The 16923-nt window shown below is 48.6% G+C and overlaps 2 protein-coding genes across 2 annotated transcripts in view; one reads left to right on the top strand and one right to left on the bottom strand.

Annotated features, from left to right (window-relative positions):
- LOC109523652 (membrane-associated guanylate kinase, WW and PDZ domain-containing protein 2-like) overlaps positions 1-16923 on the top strand; it is a 60694-nt gene that overhangs the window by 22647 nt on the left and 21124 nt on the right. The window lies entirely within an intron of this gene.
- On the bottom strand, positions 1495-2203 carry LOC109523667 (early endosome antigen 1-like). The gene is made up of 2 exons (XM_019882978.1): positions 2008-2203; positions 1495-1769 (listed from the first exon to the last, which is right to left on the bottom strand). Exons 1-2 carry the CDS (start codon positions 2188-2190, stop codon positions 1587-1589), a joined length of 366 nt encoding a protein of 121 aa, XP_019738537.1. The 5' UTR covers positions 2191-2203; the 3' UTR covers positions 1495-1586.

The raw sequence follows: 16923 nt of genomic DNA, 5'->3' as shown, positions 1-16923 counted from the left end.
TGATTTCACAAACACGATTTCAAAGCGACTCCTCGATCTGCTGCGGCAAACGAGTCACCGAATGACTCTCTCAAGATGCGAGCCTGCTCTTTACAAGCCCGCTCTTCCCCCTTCCGCTTTGTTTCCTCCTTTTGTCTTCGTGGCCCAAGCAAATTACCACAATAAGATGCAACCTTTCATCTTTTTTTTTTTTTTTTTAGCTCTGCGGTCACTTAGCGTTGCGCGAGGACGCCGTCTCGTGTCGAACAATAACGCAGACGATCAAGGGGGTCAGGAGCAGGTGAATGGAATTGGGACAAGCGCATTAATTGCTGGACGGAGGAGAGATTGGACAGTGTTGTGCACTTAGCGAGCCATTTAGGGTCGGGGGAGGGGGTTGGGGGGGTTGATTGTCGGGTGGAACGTCCTTGTCGGCGGGGCCAGAGCAGTTCGATTGCGAGGTTAAGTCTGATAAGTTTAGCGGTTTGGGTGTTAAGGATATTGCAATGTATTGGAGATCGGGGGTGGGGGGGGGGGGTTGTCTTACGGATCGGCCTACGGTCCCCAAACTGTTCCCAGGAATCTGTCATTGTCATCTTCATCAACCATTTGGGGGGCGATGTCCCAAGACTTTGATCCTTGGCATCTTAACAGTGAGTTGAGGGTTTGTGTTGAGTGCCGGGGAGGGCGAGGGGGAGGGGGGGCGTCACGGCTTGTGCAGCACCAAGGCTCTTTCCTAATGAGATGGAGCGTCTGTTCCGTCTGTTCCGCACGCCCCGTTACTGGTGTGCTCATCGTCGAGTGTTGCGGCGGAAAGTGCGAAACGCGGGCTGTGGCTTTTCCGCCGCGTCCTCCCCCCAGTCTGTCTCTTCCGCGAGAAACGTCATCCGATGGCAACAGTTTGTCTGTTTTTGGCCCACCCTCCCTCTTTGTTTGTTTTGGAGAGCCAGCTGTCTAATCAAGTCATTAGCGGGGTCATAAAAAGACTAGCAGCTAGACAGAGTGAGAGGCCGGCGGGGAGAGGGAGGGGGAAGCGGCGCTTTAGACAAATTGCCCGGTTGAAATCCAAGGTCAGAGCGTTAATAGCCCGAGCCGCGGCGAGCCCGTCGTTCGGTAATCCGCGTGGGGGTTCATGCGAGCGATAGGTAGAAGTTGACGTCGGGCGAATTGCGCGAGTGCGCCAAAGCCCAAAAGTGACGTCGGGCAGTGAAGTGAACGCACGTTGACCGGCGGCGATTGCACAGTCGGTTGATTTCACAAACACGATTTCAAAGCGACTCCTCGATCTGCTGCGGCAAACGAGTCACCGAATGACTCTCTCAAGATGCGAGCCTGCTCTTTACAAGCCCGCTCTTCCCCCTTCCGCTTTGTTTCCTCCTTTTGTCTTCGTGGCCCAAGCAAATTACCACAATAAGATGCAACCTTTCATCTTTTTTTTTTTTTTTTTTGAAAGGGCAGCCAACACTGGTTTCTTTCTTTTTTTTTAATGAATATACAAAAACTTAGTGATATAATCATAAAATATTTATATGTAGCACAGAACCTGACAGAATCAGGCAAATTTTTGATTTGTGATCGGCTGCAACTTGGTTGACATTAATTCAGAGTTAGGATCCACATAGGCTCAATCTCAGGTCTACCTGTTCTTCAGCACGCGAGAGTTTAAGCTGCAGGTCTGCTGCTTGCTGCTCTCTGTCCTTCAGTTTGTCCCCAGACAGCTGCCTCTGTTCTTTCAGACGACCTTGCAGCTCACCCACTTGCCTCTCGGCCTCCAATAGTTTTGCATGAAGCTAGACAGACCACAGGGGGAATAATAATGATTACATTAGAGAAGATTCTTAATTTCCCTCACAGGGTTCATGACGTCTGTCCATTTATAAGACAATTGTATTTCCATGATGTGGAAACTTCATGTATTCCGCTGCTTTTGACGAGCCTCCAGTCTTCCATCATCTTGGAAATTTATCCCAAATCCAATCTCCAATGTGGCAGAATGCAAAGAAATCAGCCTTCAAAGGTTGGACTCACCTGACCAATTTCAGTCTGCTGCTGAGCACCTTGGCTGTCCTTCTCTTCCCTCTGCTGTTCCAACTGTTTTCTCTCAACTTTCAATTCGGCATGCTTCACCTCCAGGTCTGTGATCTCAGCCTTCAACTTGGCCACCTCCTCAGCTTTCTCTCCGAGCGCTGCATTGGCTTTCTGTAGAGACATTTCTGTTCCTGTGCCTCGGCATAAAAAGACTAGCAGCTAACGCCCCCCCCCCCCATCGCCCCCCCCTTTCATAGAGCGACGCTCGAACCCGAGCCGGCCAAGTCCAAGGTGCGCCCGAATGATATTTCTGGTCGCAACAAAGGGTTATGGGGATCACAAAGGCGCCTTTAATCAAAAGCTCAATTTCTGTCATGCATTTAATCTGTCCCCTTTCTCTTCTCTCGCTCATTGGAGGCATGGCACCGGTTTCCATGGCAACCCTTTCCTCTCCCCGCCTGCGTCAAAGGCTCGGCTGCTAAAACTCGCGTCTTTTTTTTCTTTTCTTTTTTTTCCCTCCCCCAGTTCTTCCCCGCATACTCCTCCATTCCCCCCCCCCTCCCCAACCTTCTTTTTACCTGTCGTTCCAGTGTCTTCACACCAAATTGGGCGGACCAGAAAGTAAATCAGGGCAGCATCCCCGAAAACACCGAACATTTGCGTTGGGTTGCTGACCTTTGATGAAGCGTCCGTCCGTTCGCCCGCCGTCGTCAACCGCTTCGAATGTGAGCATATCCGGTTAGGATTCCACCAATCAGAAGTCAGCGTCCCCTGCGAGTCAGCAGTCAGACGTCTGGCCTTGTCACTGCAGTCATTCTGTATCTTGAGCAAGGATAACCTGACACAGTTTCAGAACGTCATTTCATTTCCGACGCCGCGCGTGCACTCCCGGCCTACCCGAGCATTCATTTTGTCCGTTATTCAGCCGCGCAGTCGGATGCATCCTCTAATGGATCTCGGTTCCTCTGTTCCCGCTTTTCCGTTCCGCTGGCGTGCGATAAAAAGACACTCTGCGGGATTTTCCAACCGTTTCGAGGTAGCCACCTTAATGACGAGAAAGCTCGACTCCTTGACGTGAAGGACTCGTAGTTACGAAAGCACTTCGGTCACTGTGAGGTGCCTCGTGGTCCATTTCCGCGATCATTTCGGCCATCTATTGTCGCCGCCTGTTGCAAAATCTCATTTGAGCTTGGACTTTGTCTCCCCCCCGCTGCTTGCGACGCCCCCCCCCCCCTCCATTTTAGATGGAGGGTGCCGGTCTGCACTTCCCGTCTAGTTTCCAACTAAGTGGCGGCCTTATCTCTGAACGAGTAAGTGGAACGGTGAGCTCATGCCGATTATTTCATGGCACCAGATTAGATGTGAGAAGCGTCGGAGGACGCCAAAAGAACTTGCATATGTGCCGTTCTGGACTCAAGCCCGGTCGCGATGTTCCCCCGTGGCCGCTTTAGCCCACCGAGAGATAACACGGCAACTCCCAGGTGTTTTTCGAACAAGTCCGCCCCAAGCGGCGGTTCGTATATGTGCAGAGGACAAAGAGAGATGCTTGATTTGGTCCGCAGAGCAGCTTCGGAGGACCAGATGAGCGACGCCTTTAATATTCATGGCCAGAGACTGCACTCTTTTACCCAAAGGGGCGTTTTTATCCTGGCCAACAGTCCCTCCCTCTGAAGTGTTCACACACGCACACACAAAATTCTTCTATATTTATATGCTCTCCATTAATCGGGCTATAATTAGTCATAGGAGCATAGTAATTACACGAGCTGTCATGTAAACACCTTAATTGTATTTCTGACCCATATCTCACTAATAATTGGAGGAAGCCTTGCGCGTTTAGCGTCCATTCATTCATTTTGTCTAAAGTGAAACTGCTTTTCTGGTTGTTCTCATCCACACACAAAAAAAAAAAAAAAAAAAGATCCGTTCGCATTGCATTTCACTGCGAGGTGACACCAGAGCGTGCTAACGTAGCGTACCAGGTGAATTTCAAGTGCTCGTTCTGAATGATGGGAGAAATGTTTCAGAAGCTCGCCCAATGAAATCATGCGTCCATAGTCGCCGCCTCCCACACGGCTCTTCTTGGTGGTTCAGTAGGCTGCGGAATGACACAGTTTCAGCGAGGGAACCGCAAGGGGCCGCGAGGCTATCCAAGAAAGAAAAGAGGGTCCCTCGGGCTCCGTTCCTTGGAGGCAGCCTCGCTGTCACAGTCCAATCGGCTTAGCAACATTCGTGATGTTAATTACCGAAGCCCCATGAGGAATTGTCTCAACTCGACGGCAAGCGGTTCACAAAGCCTTTTCACGCCCCCCCAAAAAAAACGTCTGAATAAACAGTGTGATCGGATTAATTTACAAAAAAGGCCAACCGATTTATTACTATTTTTTTTAAATTACCACTTGTTTCAATTGGCACTGCAGCCCATTTATGCGCCAAACCCCGTTGGGCCGGAGTGAACGTCACCATTTTCCTGGTGACTTCCTTTTTAGATTTCGACAGCAGCCCATTTAGGCGGCAAACCAGATGAATCTCCTTTTTTGGGGGTCAACTGCAGCGCACTTAGGCAGCAAAGTAGTCGGGTCTGATGGAAGTGTGGTCATTGTAGGCACCCTCTTGTGCAGTGTTGAGAACGGTTGAAAGGTCCCCCCCCCCCCCCAAAAAAAAAAAAACCTCCTCGCCGCCTTGGCCTGATTTGCACCGCCCGAGCCGCGGAATATCCAAGCAATTATTTATCTTGTGAGATTGAAATCTCTGTATGCGCTGCGCTCTACTTCTTGAAGGAGTTTGGCTCACGCAGACGCCGCTGTCAGAGCCGCGAGTGTGTTTGACCGAGCCGCTAATGAAATATTCCATCAGAGGTATGACCGATTTGATGCGCGGCAGCTGGTGGCGTGTGACACTATCACGGTGTCAGTTAGCATGTAGCAATAAGCCAGTCATCAGCGCTACTTGGGGGGCGCGGGGGCCATTATGACACGCGGGCCATTTGTCGTCATAGCGATCTGTTGCGTAACACGTAACCTCTCCGTGCGTTTTGTCATCTATAATATCCCTCCCGCATGTCTGGCGGCTTCTCCGGGTTGCGCTGCCCCCGTGGGCCCGATTAAAGTTTCATCGCATCTTCAAAGACGACGACGTACGCTACAGTAGCAGGAGTACAATTGCCGGCTGTTGTGATTTGAACAGAAAGAAAATACATATTTTAAAATAAATGTTTTGACGGCGGGAAAAAAAAAATCGCTTCTTTTCAGTTTGCATCACAGCCCGTTTAGGCAGCAAACCAGTTGTGACTGATTTCATTGTGTGCATGTTTGTGGCATAACGTAATTCCCGCTCCATACGTCACTGCCTTCCTTTTCTACTGCCACACAAGCCCATTTAAGCGGCAAAATCGCCAGGTTTAAATGATTTAAGCTCCCAGTATCGTATTAGTTGCCACAAACATATTGTGCATGTACTTACTTACCGCAGCCCGTTTAGGCAACAAACTAGTTTGGTCCGGACAAAATCTTTTCACAATTTTAAAATATTTATGACAAACGTATTGGTACGCGACGTTCCTGCGCCAGCCCGCCGTGTTTTCAATTTCAGCGTCGACATCAACTCATTTTGCCAGCTAACCAGTTGGGAGTGAATTAATTGCACTGCTCGCAAAATTCATTATGCCTCCTTGTTGATTCCAATGCGAGGTCTCGCAAATTCCGCCGTTCAACAAATATGGGTGAATTCATTCATCACACCCGTCTAATGAGAGAACGTTTGCACATATTATCTGGCTTCTTTCAAGCAAGGGATTAAAACCCAACCCCAGAAACTTGACTGCACGGCCACGGGCTGATATGAGACAAAGCCCGTCATCCCCGCCCGCCACCTGATGGCATCTGCGGTGCCTTGACGAGAGCCAATCATGGCCCAATTATCCTGATGAATGGGATTATGGTTAGCACCTCTCCTGGTGGATCCCCGACGCATCCTCCAGCGGAAGCGGCGGCCATACCTGCTGTTCTCATTCAGCAAAGTGGCTGCTCGTCTCTATTTGTGCGGCGGCGACAATTTTGTTTTGAACCTCGAGGCTTTAAAATCATCAATAAGTGCCTGGAGGCTATTCCGCACCCCCCACCCCCGGCAAGCCGTGTGGCTTTGCCGCACCAGAAAGCCTTTCAAAGTGGTTTGGATGTGCTTGGCGGAAGGAAGTGCGGTGTCCTTGCATAACACCTCTCAAAGTTTTCATTCATTATTCGAATAATTACGAACTGAAGTACTGCGGAACCTTGGTTGAAGAACGCCGCGGTTGACGAGCAATATTGTTTCCTCAGTTGACGCTGTTTTTGGACTGCTGGAATGCCCTCGCCTGTGGGCAAGGAGAGCTGCATTTGCTATTGGGCTTTATTTTTTGAACGTGCTAAACAGTCATTTATGCAAAATGAGCAGACCGTAGCTCCTGACGTCCATCAACATCGCAACTTAAGGTACAACTGTGGTCCCGAAGAGTTCACGCTTAGCCCGCGGTGTCGGGTAGCGGGCAGAGTGCGGCGTAAGCACGCCTGCACCGAAGGGCGTGTTGTGTACGGTGTAACATTGTGTTTAACCGCCGGGCGCATTTATTATTGATGCTAACAAGAGAGCTGGACAGCTCATGCCGCCGCTCAGGTAGACTCTCTTAAGCGGGCCTGATTCTGCCCCGAAATGATTGGCCATTACGCGGCGCGGCCTCACGCTTCGTCTACTCTGCTCCGGCTCGCAGGATGACTCATCCTGGTTCATTCGGGTTCTCGGGCTTTGGCCATTTTATTCCCTCTAATCGCCGATCTCCCTGGAGTGGAAGGAAAGGGCTGCAGCCGGCAAATTAAGAGGATGAGATTCGGTCGAAAGACATGAAGCCTAAAAGGGAAAGAACCACCGCTGCAGAGGGACTCGATAGGCGTGATCCATCTCCTTAAGGATGCATGGAAAAGGAAGATGTTAAATTAGCACGAGGTGTTTAAACCGCATCGCTAGGTCGATGGAGTCATTTTTGAAAGTGTCGTTGTCCTTCTATATTTGTTTCAAGTTTCGCGGCGGCGCACTTGGGCGGCCAACAAGTTGGGTTTGAAGTATTGGTACTTTCATTATTTGTACTGACAAAATTGCAAGATTTATGCACTTGTTGGTCCAAAGTGGTTGCGCACCACAGCTGAGTGTTGTTTGGTTTACCTCCTTTTTTCAAATTTCATGGCAGCCCATCTAGGTAGCAAACCAGCTCAGTGTGGCCTTGATAGTTTGAATGTACGGCAAACTTGTTTCATTTTAAACATCCTTGATCAGACTCTGCTGTCCTTCTGTTGTTCTGTTGCTAGGCAGCTACTTGTTTCAGTCTCCTTGGCAGCCTATTTAGGCAGCACACTAGTTGTGTTGAATGGACTGTACTCACAATATTTGCAACCAAAATATTGGTAGCAAGCTGGTCCTTAAGTGCATTATTCTGTCCTTCCGTTTGCTTCCTGTTATAGTTTCTACGGCAACCCATTTAGGCGGCCCACTAATTTGGTCTGAACAGATTGTACTTATTATTAGGAACGCATGTCTTGTTACCAAAATGGTCCTTGACCAGACTCCACCGTCCCGGTATTCAGTTCTTGCTTCACTATCTACGGCAGCCCATTTAGGCGGCAAACCACTTGGTTTTGAATTAATTATACTCGGTAACTGCAATATTTACAACAAGTGCCCCAATCGTCCGAGCCAGGGAAAAACCACGCGCGGAGCGGGACAAGAAATGTGCCTTTGCGATATCTGCCTTGTGGTGGGAAAAAAAGCAGATTCAATTCCAAGATTCCCCGCCGCACTCTCCGTCGTCATCTCACTCGCACCCCCGTCCGATGCCTATTTTTAGACGGGTGACTTTACGAAGCAAATAGGTCAAGGCTGTTGGTGCAATACACATGATCACACGCTGCGGGATTCCTCATGACTCCTCCGCTAGCTGAAACCGAGCCTGAATGATTAGCCTGTTTCATTTTTTTGTTTGTTTTTTGTTTTTTTCATGCCGCTCCTTCTATGAAAAGATTTCATCTTTTAATCCAAGGTCCGTAAATCCGCAGTGCGATGCGTAATTGCCATCATTAAATCCTCGTGTTTTTTTTTTTTTTTTTTTTTTCCCATCGCTCTCAAGATTTTAGAAAGAAAATTTTTGCGGAATCCTACAAGGGCCCGGTCGCAGCGTACGTCCTTAATCCTGATCTTTGAAACAATGAGTGCAGTGTTACATGTGGCATCCGACAAAGCTTTTGCCTTTTTTTTGTGCACATTCCTCACCCGCGTTCTGATGCTTTCGGGATAAATCACCAAGCCTCCACTTTGTGGCTCCATTGCACCCCAGCCCAGTCAGATAAAACAATTACAATCAAAACAACTTTCTGGTAGCCTCATCGATCACTCTCTCACACACACACACACACACACACACACACACACACACACACACACACACACGCACACGCACACGCACAAACACATGAAAATTGCATGGTGACGAACTGCACAGACAGCAGAAAGAGTATCAGAGGGATGCTTGTTTTGTGTGTTTGCTTGAAGTTTCTTGGCCGAGCGACTTTGCGAGGTCGCGCTCTGTCCACACGTCTTGGATCGGGCGGGGGGGTGGGGGGAAATGCGGCGCTGTTGACATTCCCGAGTGGCTGGAGAAGAAAGGCGCACAATAGGGGGGTTTATTTGAACTCCCCGCTCATGAATGGTGACATTTTCAGCAAAATGCAAACAAAGGTGGCGCGCAGTCAAGAAACGAGTTTGGCCATCGTGCGGAAGGCCGCGGGGCTTCTCAAACCGGGCGGCAAACCTGCAAACGAAAGCAATTGTGGTAGTTTAAGACCCGGGAACAAACTCGGAGGGCCCCCTTGATAAATTTGCCGCCTCTATCGCCACAGAAAAAGGCGTCGCTAGTAGAATACAGACTTCCAAAATCGTATTTGACGAGCATATACGTCGGTGGTAGTCAAGTCGAATAGGTGATTTTGTGATTAGTGGTAGGCGGGGTTTCACTGTATTCTATTTAGAGGAAATTGTGCCCTTTTGTCAAAAGTCAACATTTCGTAACAAAAGTGCAGAGGTTATCGTATAAGTTTTTTTGTTCCCCCCCGGCCATTGGCCCCGTGGTGTCCTTTCCTTTGCCGCCGTCCGACACTTGGGCCCAATCGGCTTTAATGTCAGCCTTGCCTCCTTTTGACATTTGCGCTCAAAGGCGATTTTCTCACTTGATGCCGAGCCCGCCGTTGACAAAAGTCAGATGCGGCGGCAAAATCGCAGCCCCTTTTCCTCCCCCTTCCCTCGCCGCTCGACATTAGTATTCCGTGGCGGTCGCTTCCTGACACTATGTTCCTTCACGCCTCTCCCGGAGGATTTCCGACTCACCCTTCTCCGTGTGTCTCTCGTCCTCGCCTCCTCTTGAATTTCATTGGCGGCTTGCGTTTATTTTGCATCGCCATGGAGACGGCCGTGATGTCAGTCGCTAGAGGTGTGGACCACCCATCGAGATTCAAACCTTGATCAACAGAATGTGAGGCGCGCATGCTAACGACTCCGCTGCGAAAATGGTGCTTGGGGGGGGAGGGGGGATCTATGAAAGTAATGAAATGAGGACTAGATGAGCTAATCGAAGTTTCGCTTTTCATGTATTTCAGCACTTTGTCGCCATATGATAGCTGAAATGTTTCATCATCCGTAAAGTCTTCTCGTTTGTTTCATTTTTTTCAGTGTACTATCCAACATTTTGTGGCTTAATCACATTTTTTTTTTTCTTAGGTCGGATTGTTTTTTTTTTTTGTCCCCCCCCGCCCCCCCCCATGGCCTCTTTTGGCTTTCTGCAGCTTACTGAGTATTTTGCTCGTTAGTTGAAAGGAAATGATCAAGGAGCCCGGTGGCGTAAAAGCAAAGCGTCCTTTTCCGCGCTTGTAAATAATTGAGACGTCGGCGCGATGAAAGCGAAGCCACGATCGACCGCGTGATGTACCGCCAATCAAATGGCCACAACGTGCTCGAGCAAATAGGCTCAGGCGCGCTTTCACATTTTTCGTAATGTTCGCCCTCGTCGCCAAGTTAAGACAGATGAATCGTTTTGCCTCCCCATGCTACCGCATTAAAAAAAAAAAAAAAAAAAACACCAAGGAATCCCAATCTCTCTTTATTTAGGTTGTTTATTTACACTTGACAGTGAAATATCTCCGCTTCCCTCTCGTCTGATGCTCGAGTGAAGCATCCATTTGAATGGCAGAAGATTTCCAGGCTTTGTTTGGACCCTCGGGCCCTCCGGCGGAGTGTTTATGCGACGCCTCAAGACAAATAAAAGGCAGCGCGCGGCGTGAAAATTGTCCTCCGTCTGCTTCGTGTCACGCGGCGTTTGGATCAAACTTTGGGCGTTTTTGCGCGCCGTCGGTCGAGGCACTTGATTAGCGCCGAGTGGCGTTTTCGCCGCGCGCTGGCGGCGTGCGATATCCCGCCGACTGGCTCTGACTGAGCGTTATTTTTAGCGTTTGACGCACCCCGATAAACAACACGGATTGATTGGCGAACGATCGCGTCTTTGCGCAGCGGAGGCGCGCTGTTAGTTCGGTCGCAACGAGTTGCCCGGCGAAAGGAGGATGGTTAGAAGGATGTCTGAAGGGAAATCGATGAGCGGGTTGAACCGGAATCTTGATTTCTTCTAAATCCAGGTTGCTTCCTCCCCTTGTGGTGGAAAACATAGCCGACTTGAAGGCGCAAGCTTAGGTTGAAATAATCGATGGAGTCTTGCAGATCAGTGGTCCCGAGCCGCTGGTGGTCAAAAAAAAAAAAAAAAAAAAAGACCACTGAAGAGCTTTTTCAGAAAGGGCAAAAGGCCAAATGAGGAGACATACGGAAGCAGAGCCGACAAATCCAGCGACCGGTCCATCAAATTTGCGGACGTGTTCTTGCTGGTCACAGTGACCCCTAGTGGCGTCTCACCTCTCTGCGTGGTGACGGGTGATTCATCAGCGATGTGTCTGCAATCCCGCCGCCGCCACGCAGCGCCGTGACATGCGGCCCGTCGTCCTCGCCAAGGTCCGGCAGCTCTGCCAACAGTCATCTGTCAAATCAGCTGTTGGAGCCGCTCTGGATGCCAGACATGAAAGCGAGCTCGTCGGAGGAGACGTCTTTTCGAAGCGTTGGCCTCCACGTGCCACTCGGAGAAAAAAATTTCAGTGCGCTTGATGAGTGGCTATTGCACCGAAGTGAAAGCCGACACGTGTTCCATTTCCAAAGCTCAAGCAACACGAGGTCCACTTAATCTGCGGCGCCAGCAAGCTAACGAGGCTAGTGTTGCTCCTTAACTCTTTGAGAGCCTTTGACGGCGAACGTCGTCAACATATTCCTCCCATGTCGCTTTGAAATGGTGGTCGTCACCTTCAAAAGGCATTCCTGCGACACCCATCCGAAATGTCATTTTCTTCCGCCGCTGGATGTTGTTTTTTTTGCGTCACGAGCATCGGATAAAGGGCGGTTCAAAAGTGAACACTCAACGGCTTCGTAATAGATGTCAATGCGTAGCTTGGCCTTATCGTTGGAGCGACGAGCGCAATGTTTACCTGTCGCCTCACTCTCATTTCCAACCACTTTGCTCAAATGGATACTTTGGGAAGCCGTTGCGTTGCGCGAAAAGCCGCCGCAAAAGCGCCATCAACCTCTCACGAGCCGCTATCTGAATTCCTCCGTCAGCCGAACGGGGAGCGAAGCGCCAACGGCCGAACGAGCTCACGGAAAAAGAAAATAGGAAACGCGACGGGGGTTGGAGTGAACGCGCTCGGTCCGTCCGAATCGGAACCCCCCCCCCCCACCCTCCCTCAAAAGCGAGGCGTTATCAAATCCACTTTTGATAAAAGCGGTCAAAGTCCTCCTCCATCCTTACGACACGCTCTGATTGCGGCCAGGATGGGACCGTTTAGTCCTGCCGCCCCCACCCTTGCTCCAATTCGTCTCCGGGCAGCCAGGGAGAGAAAAGGTCCTTCCAAATGTCAAGCGCTTCGTGCTGCTGCGAAAATGCATGTCGAGCTTCATCGCCGCTCAGTGCCGACTCGGCTTTGGCCTCGATTATGTCTCTTGACAACTGAATCCACTTCTTCCTAACACCCTCTGACTCGCACTCGTTTATTCCACACACCCCCCCCCCCACCACCACCACCACCGCCGCATCTTTCGCTGCAGCATTCCGTTTAACTTTCTGTGAGAAGATTTTAGCTTTTGCCGTAGTGGAACTGTGGAGTGTGACGGTAGACCAAAAACCACAGCAAAGTGTGTGCAGTGTAGACAGACAATACAACACTACTCACTGTCATCTATTCTTGATCATCTGCAAAGAACGGTTCATATTACTGCGGCTTACTGAGGAGCTGAGACTGTACATCCATGTCTCACCTTACTCAGTTGTGAAACTTTGTGTCTCTGTCTGTCTTCCGCTGCCCCCAGGTGGCCAAGGTTGCCACACCAGAGGGAGCGGCACAATAACTAAAAAAAAAATCGGTTTCGATGTCATTTTCTTCGCTTTCCATATACTTGTCATTGTTACTGCATGCTCGGATACAATAGAGTATTACAGAGAGCTATTTTTCTCATTAAAAACACATTACAAGGTAGTTGTTTGTTTTTTTTTGGGGGCGGGGGGGCTGTAACACATTCCATTAATTTTAAATGGGGAAAAAGATGATGGCAAGAAGCTCCGACTTAAATTCTCCCCCGTACTTTAGTTACTGTCTGAAGGGACTTGGGAGGCAGATGAACCGTGTCTTCCAAATGAGTGTCATCACCAAGCCAAAAAGAAGCGCACTCGTGTCTCTTGTTCAAATATTTAGACGCTAACATCTTTGTAGGAGCGAAAACGTTATCAAGACGGCAGATGATGACTTTTCTGTCCGGTCGACCAAAAGCGAGTCATCAGCTAACTTTGGGACTTTGGGCTCTAATTAACGTACGTGTCCGCCCTTCCCCATCCCGACGTCCCCGAGTCCCAGAGGCAATAACGGCGGCAAGACAACACAATCCTCACAGGTCAGCGGGCGAGCCGATCCACTAATGGCGACGCCAGGCCGCCTTCCCAGTCGGAGTTGCCGCGGGCTGCCTGTTAGCAAAGTCGTGCCGGCCAGTGGCGACCTCTCCCAAGGTTTTTAAAAAAAAAAAAAAAAAAAAAAACATGATCAGGCAGCAGGTAGCGGGCAGGTCGAGGTGGCTATTTGAGGGGACGTCACGCGAATGCTACGGAACGGTAAATGTCTTGATGGGCCATTTTTGATGCTCCGCTGAGCCGCAATTACCGTGAAGACAGAAAGAGGGAAAAATGGACCCCGGAGGCGGATAAAGTCACATTAGCGAATTAAGCTAATCCGTCGCCAGCGCGAGAGAGGACGACGACATCTGGAGTTTGCGGCGGTTAACCTCCGGATGTTCTCTTGCTGGTCACGTCGAGTGCTTGTTAGCGCTTAGCGGCTCGGACAGTTGAATAGAACATTAGCGATTGTGGCGCCAATAAATTAAGATGTAGTCTCTGGGTTCTTTTGTTTTTTACGCGGCGAGATGTGCTTCTCGGTCTCAAAAGCTGAACAAAAATCTAAACAAATCCACGTGGCGTTTGCCAAATAGTCAAACATGGACCGCGGCGACGCGAACGCCTGGCCTCATATGTCAGGCCTTGTTTCAAATGCCTCGTGCGGCGTGGCTCCGCGGTGGAAATTGAATTTAGCCGTCAATACGCTCACCAAGGTCGTTAAATTAGCAGCTCGTTACAGCGCCGCGCGCCCAGCTTACATTATTCCACATCATTCTTCCGAAGGTCACCGCTCCACTCCACTCCTTTTTTTTTTTTTTTCTCCCTTCCTCGCCGTTGCATTGAGACAAGTTTTCATCTTGGTGATTATGTAATGTCACATCCACTTAGGAAATGCAGCGACGCTCTTATTGGAATCAAGGCCGCAATAAAGGCGGTGAGTTCTGATTTCAGATGCGCTCAGGCTGGAAACAACGGAATCCCGCTCGAGATTTAATAGGAACGCCTAAAGTGTTAACTCTGCTTGACCTTGATTTTTACTGCTTTGGAAAGCCAAACAAGTCGACCGTCCACTTCCGAGTGGGGAATGCTAACATCCTTTTCTTGAACCTCTCGAAAATTTTTTAAGATGTGAAATCTGCTTCGAAAATCTTCAGAACTCCCGTTTCAGCATTTCTGGTTCTAAATGTGCAGCTCTTGGGAGAATTTGAAGTCAAATGTTCAGGAAAATGTGTTTGGCAAGTTGCAGCCAGTCAGTGTCCAAGCAGCACTCGGGCATCCCGCTTCGTGGCCGCCTTCTCTCGAGGAATGCGCACTGAGCTCATTTGATCAACACCTACCCGATTATTTATTTATTTTTTTTTCCTTTTGAATGTTCTTCTGAGGAACGAGGCAAGAGAGCAACTTGTGCTTTTTCAAGTGCACCCAAATCCGGCTGGTAATGACTTGCGCCGTATCACTCGCCGAGACGTTAATATTCCGCGGATTATCTCTGTCACGACCCTTGCCTGCCCCCCACCCCCGACCCCCCTCCCAACCGACATCCACAACATTGGATTTGGTGTCTGCAAAACATCATTTTCTACCAGGGGTTTAGATTCTTCTCCCTTTTTCGTCTGGGTTTTCTCTTTGCCCGACGTCGCCGTCGTTGAAGGATGCGGTGCTCTGAGGGCTCGCGATAAGTGGCTCGGCTTGGCTTCTCGCCGGCGAGGGCGCGAGATAGGCGAACACTAAGCTGAGCTGCGGGGCCCAGTGGTTATCTGCTAGCGCGAGTACAGTGAGTGTACGCAACCGCTTTTGGGAGGGAGAGCTTCAATGCACCCGTGTCGAGGCGCGCTCGCACGTGGATTTAAACGTACTTGACGGTTTGAACGCAATGAGCTGAGCAGCCGTGACACCGCAGGGGTTCTCGCGGGATGTGCGAAGCGTTGAAATCGGCCGACTCGAAAGGTCCCGATTGACAACAATTGTTGTCAACAGGTGCAACATTTTCCTCCCGATTTTTTAATGTGACTCATGTCATACTTGATCCGAAATAACTCAATGTTGGTTATAAAGTAGCCCAATCGGTGGTAAGACATAGCCCAACATGGGTTAAAACGAACCCAAAATGGGTTCAAAATAGCTCACTCTTCAAATGAAGCTTTTTAAAGCAATCGGTTGTCGAACAGCCACGTGGACCCGCGCGTGACCTTTCCACCCCCCGCGCCCCCGACCATGATTGTTGCCCTCTCGTGTGCTGTTTGCACACGGAATTCAAATGTAATCAAGTGTATTTAATTAAGCCGCCAGGCAGATGGTCGCGCGGGCGATTTCACGCCGCCTTATGTTTTACGCTCCACATCAGAACACGGCGGCGATGCGGACGGGAGAACGCCAACGTGACTTTCTTAGCCCGTCATTTTTGAAGGGCGGGCCGATCCGTCTTCATGATGATGGCCGTCCCCAATCCGCTTTCCGGAGTAAACAAATGTACGTGGATTTGTTTATTTATTTGTTGAGGTATGAGGTGTCAGCTCCAGTCCGTCATGTCTGCGAGCGTCCACAGTGTCACGATGCCACCCGCTCTCTTCCGGCCCGTGTTATTAAGCCGCTTCTCGCCGCTCTGTCGTGCGCGTCTTCTGATGGAGTGTCTCGATACATCTATTATTCATGTGATTGGTTCTTCCTAATCACCTCGCAAGTGGCAGAAATGAATCGCTGCGGAAATCCTGCCGTCTGTCTGCACGTCAGGAATTGTTTTTCTACCCCCCCGCCCGCCACCTCCGGTTATGTGATAATAATCAATGGATTATTTGACAAGCGGCCCATAAAAAGAACATTAGCAAAGTATTTGCTCGATGGGAATTTAAATAACACGAAATGCTGTTTTTTACAGAAAAAAATGACAATATTTTGAGCTATATATAAAAAAAAAAAAACAAATGCCAAAGATCTTCAAGAATTCGACCTATTCTACTTAAAATTAATATATCTAAAATATATAGACTTATAGCTATACAGGTATACTGGTTTACATAATGTTATTAATGTTTCTACTGCTTTTGTTATTAGTGTTACATTTTTTTTTTCCTTTGTCATTTTCTTCATTTTTCTTTGACGCAAAATCTCCACCCGCTGCCCAACTATTCCGGAAAAAAAATAAATTTTTTCGACACCAGAAAAATATTTTGAAGGTAAAAATATACTATCATGAACAAGAGTATTTGTAGGGTTTTTTGTTTGTTTGTTTTTTTTAATGGCAGTATTGACCGACCTGCTGCCCGACTAGTCACAAAAATAATGTGTGCTGAACATTTTAGGAAACTAAAAGTGAAATCTCAATATTTAAACACAGTCCTCAGATGCAATAGTGAAGTATAAAATCATTATATAATTTGTTTCCAAATTATGTGTTTTTTTTTTTTTTTTTTTCAAGCCTGCAGGGAAAAAACCCTAAAAGCGTATGTTTCCTGTGGAGACCGCGACACGTCATGGGTGGAATTTTTTATTGTAGTTAAACTCCCCCTTTTTTTTTTTTTTTTTTTTTTTATGACATTGTTCACCTGCTGCCCGACTAGTCCGCCTGAAAAATTCTCAACTAGTCTCTCTCTGTTTTGTAACTAAGAAAGTAATGTAAAAAAAATGTTCAATTTTAAAATAAAGGCAAGTATTTCTCTGTTTTCATGGCAAAATTGACCCGCTCCCCGACCAATCCCCAAAAATTGTTTGTTGCACAAATGCCATTTTGGAATTTAATGTTTGTAAGTAAAAAAAAAAAACGTAATAAGTACATTAAGAATGGATTGGCTAATATGTATATTTGACCTGTGAGGGAGTAAGTGGCTGAAATCCGCCCGCCCATGAAAGTATCGGCAACGGACAAAGATAATGAC

The sequence above is a fragment of the Hippocampus comes genome, unplaced genomic scaffold (genome assembly GCF_001891065.2).
Source record: "Hippocampus comes isolate QL1 unplaced genomic scaffold, H_comes_QL1_v1.1 scaffold53, whole genome shotgun sequence".
Taxonomy (NCBI): Eukaryota; Metazoa; Chordata; class Actinopteri; order Syngnathiformes; family Syngnathidae; genus Hippocampus; species Hippocampus comes.
Note: the sequence above shows the minus strand (reverse complement) of the source record. Positions and strands in the feature narration are given on the sequence as shown.

Bases quoted from the DNA above. Each gene is read 5' to 3' on its own strand.
- LOC109523667 (XM_019882978.1), bottom strand. From the start codon at position 2,190: ATGTCTCTACAGAAAGCCAATGCAGCGCTCGGAGAGAAAGCTGAGGAG. The intron at 1,770-2,007 runs GTGAGTCCAACC...TGGTCTGTCTAG, and splicing joins AGCAGACTGAAATTGGTCAG to CTTCATGCAAAACTATTGGA.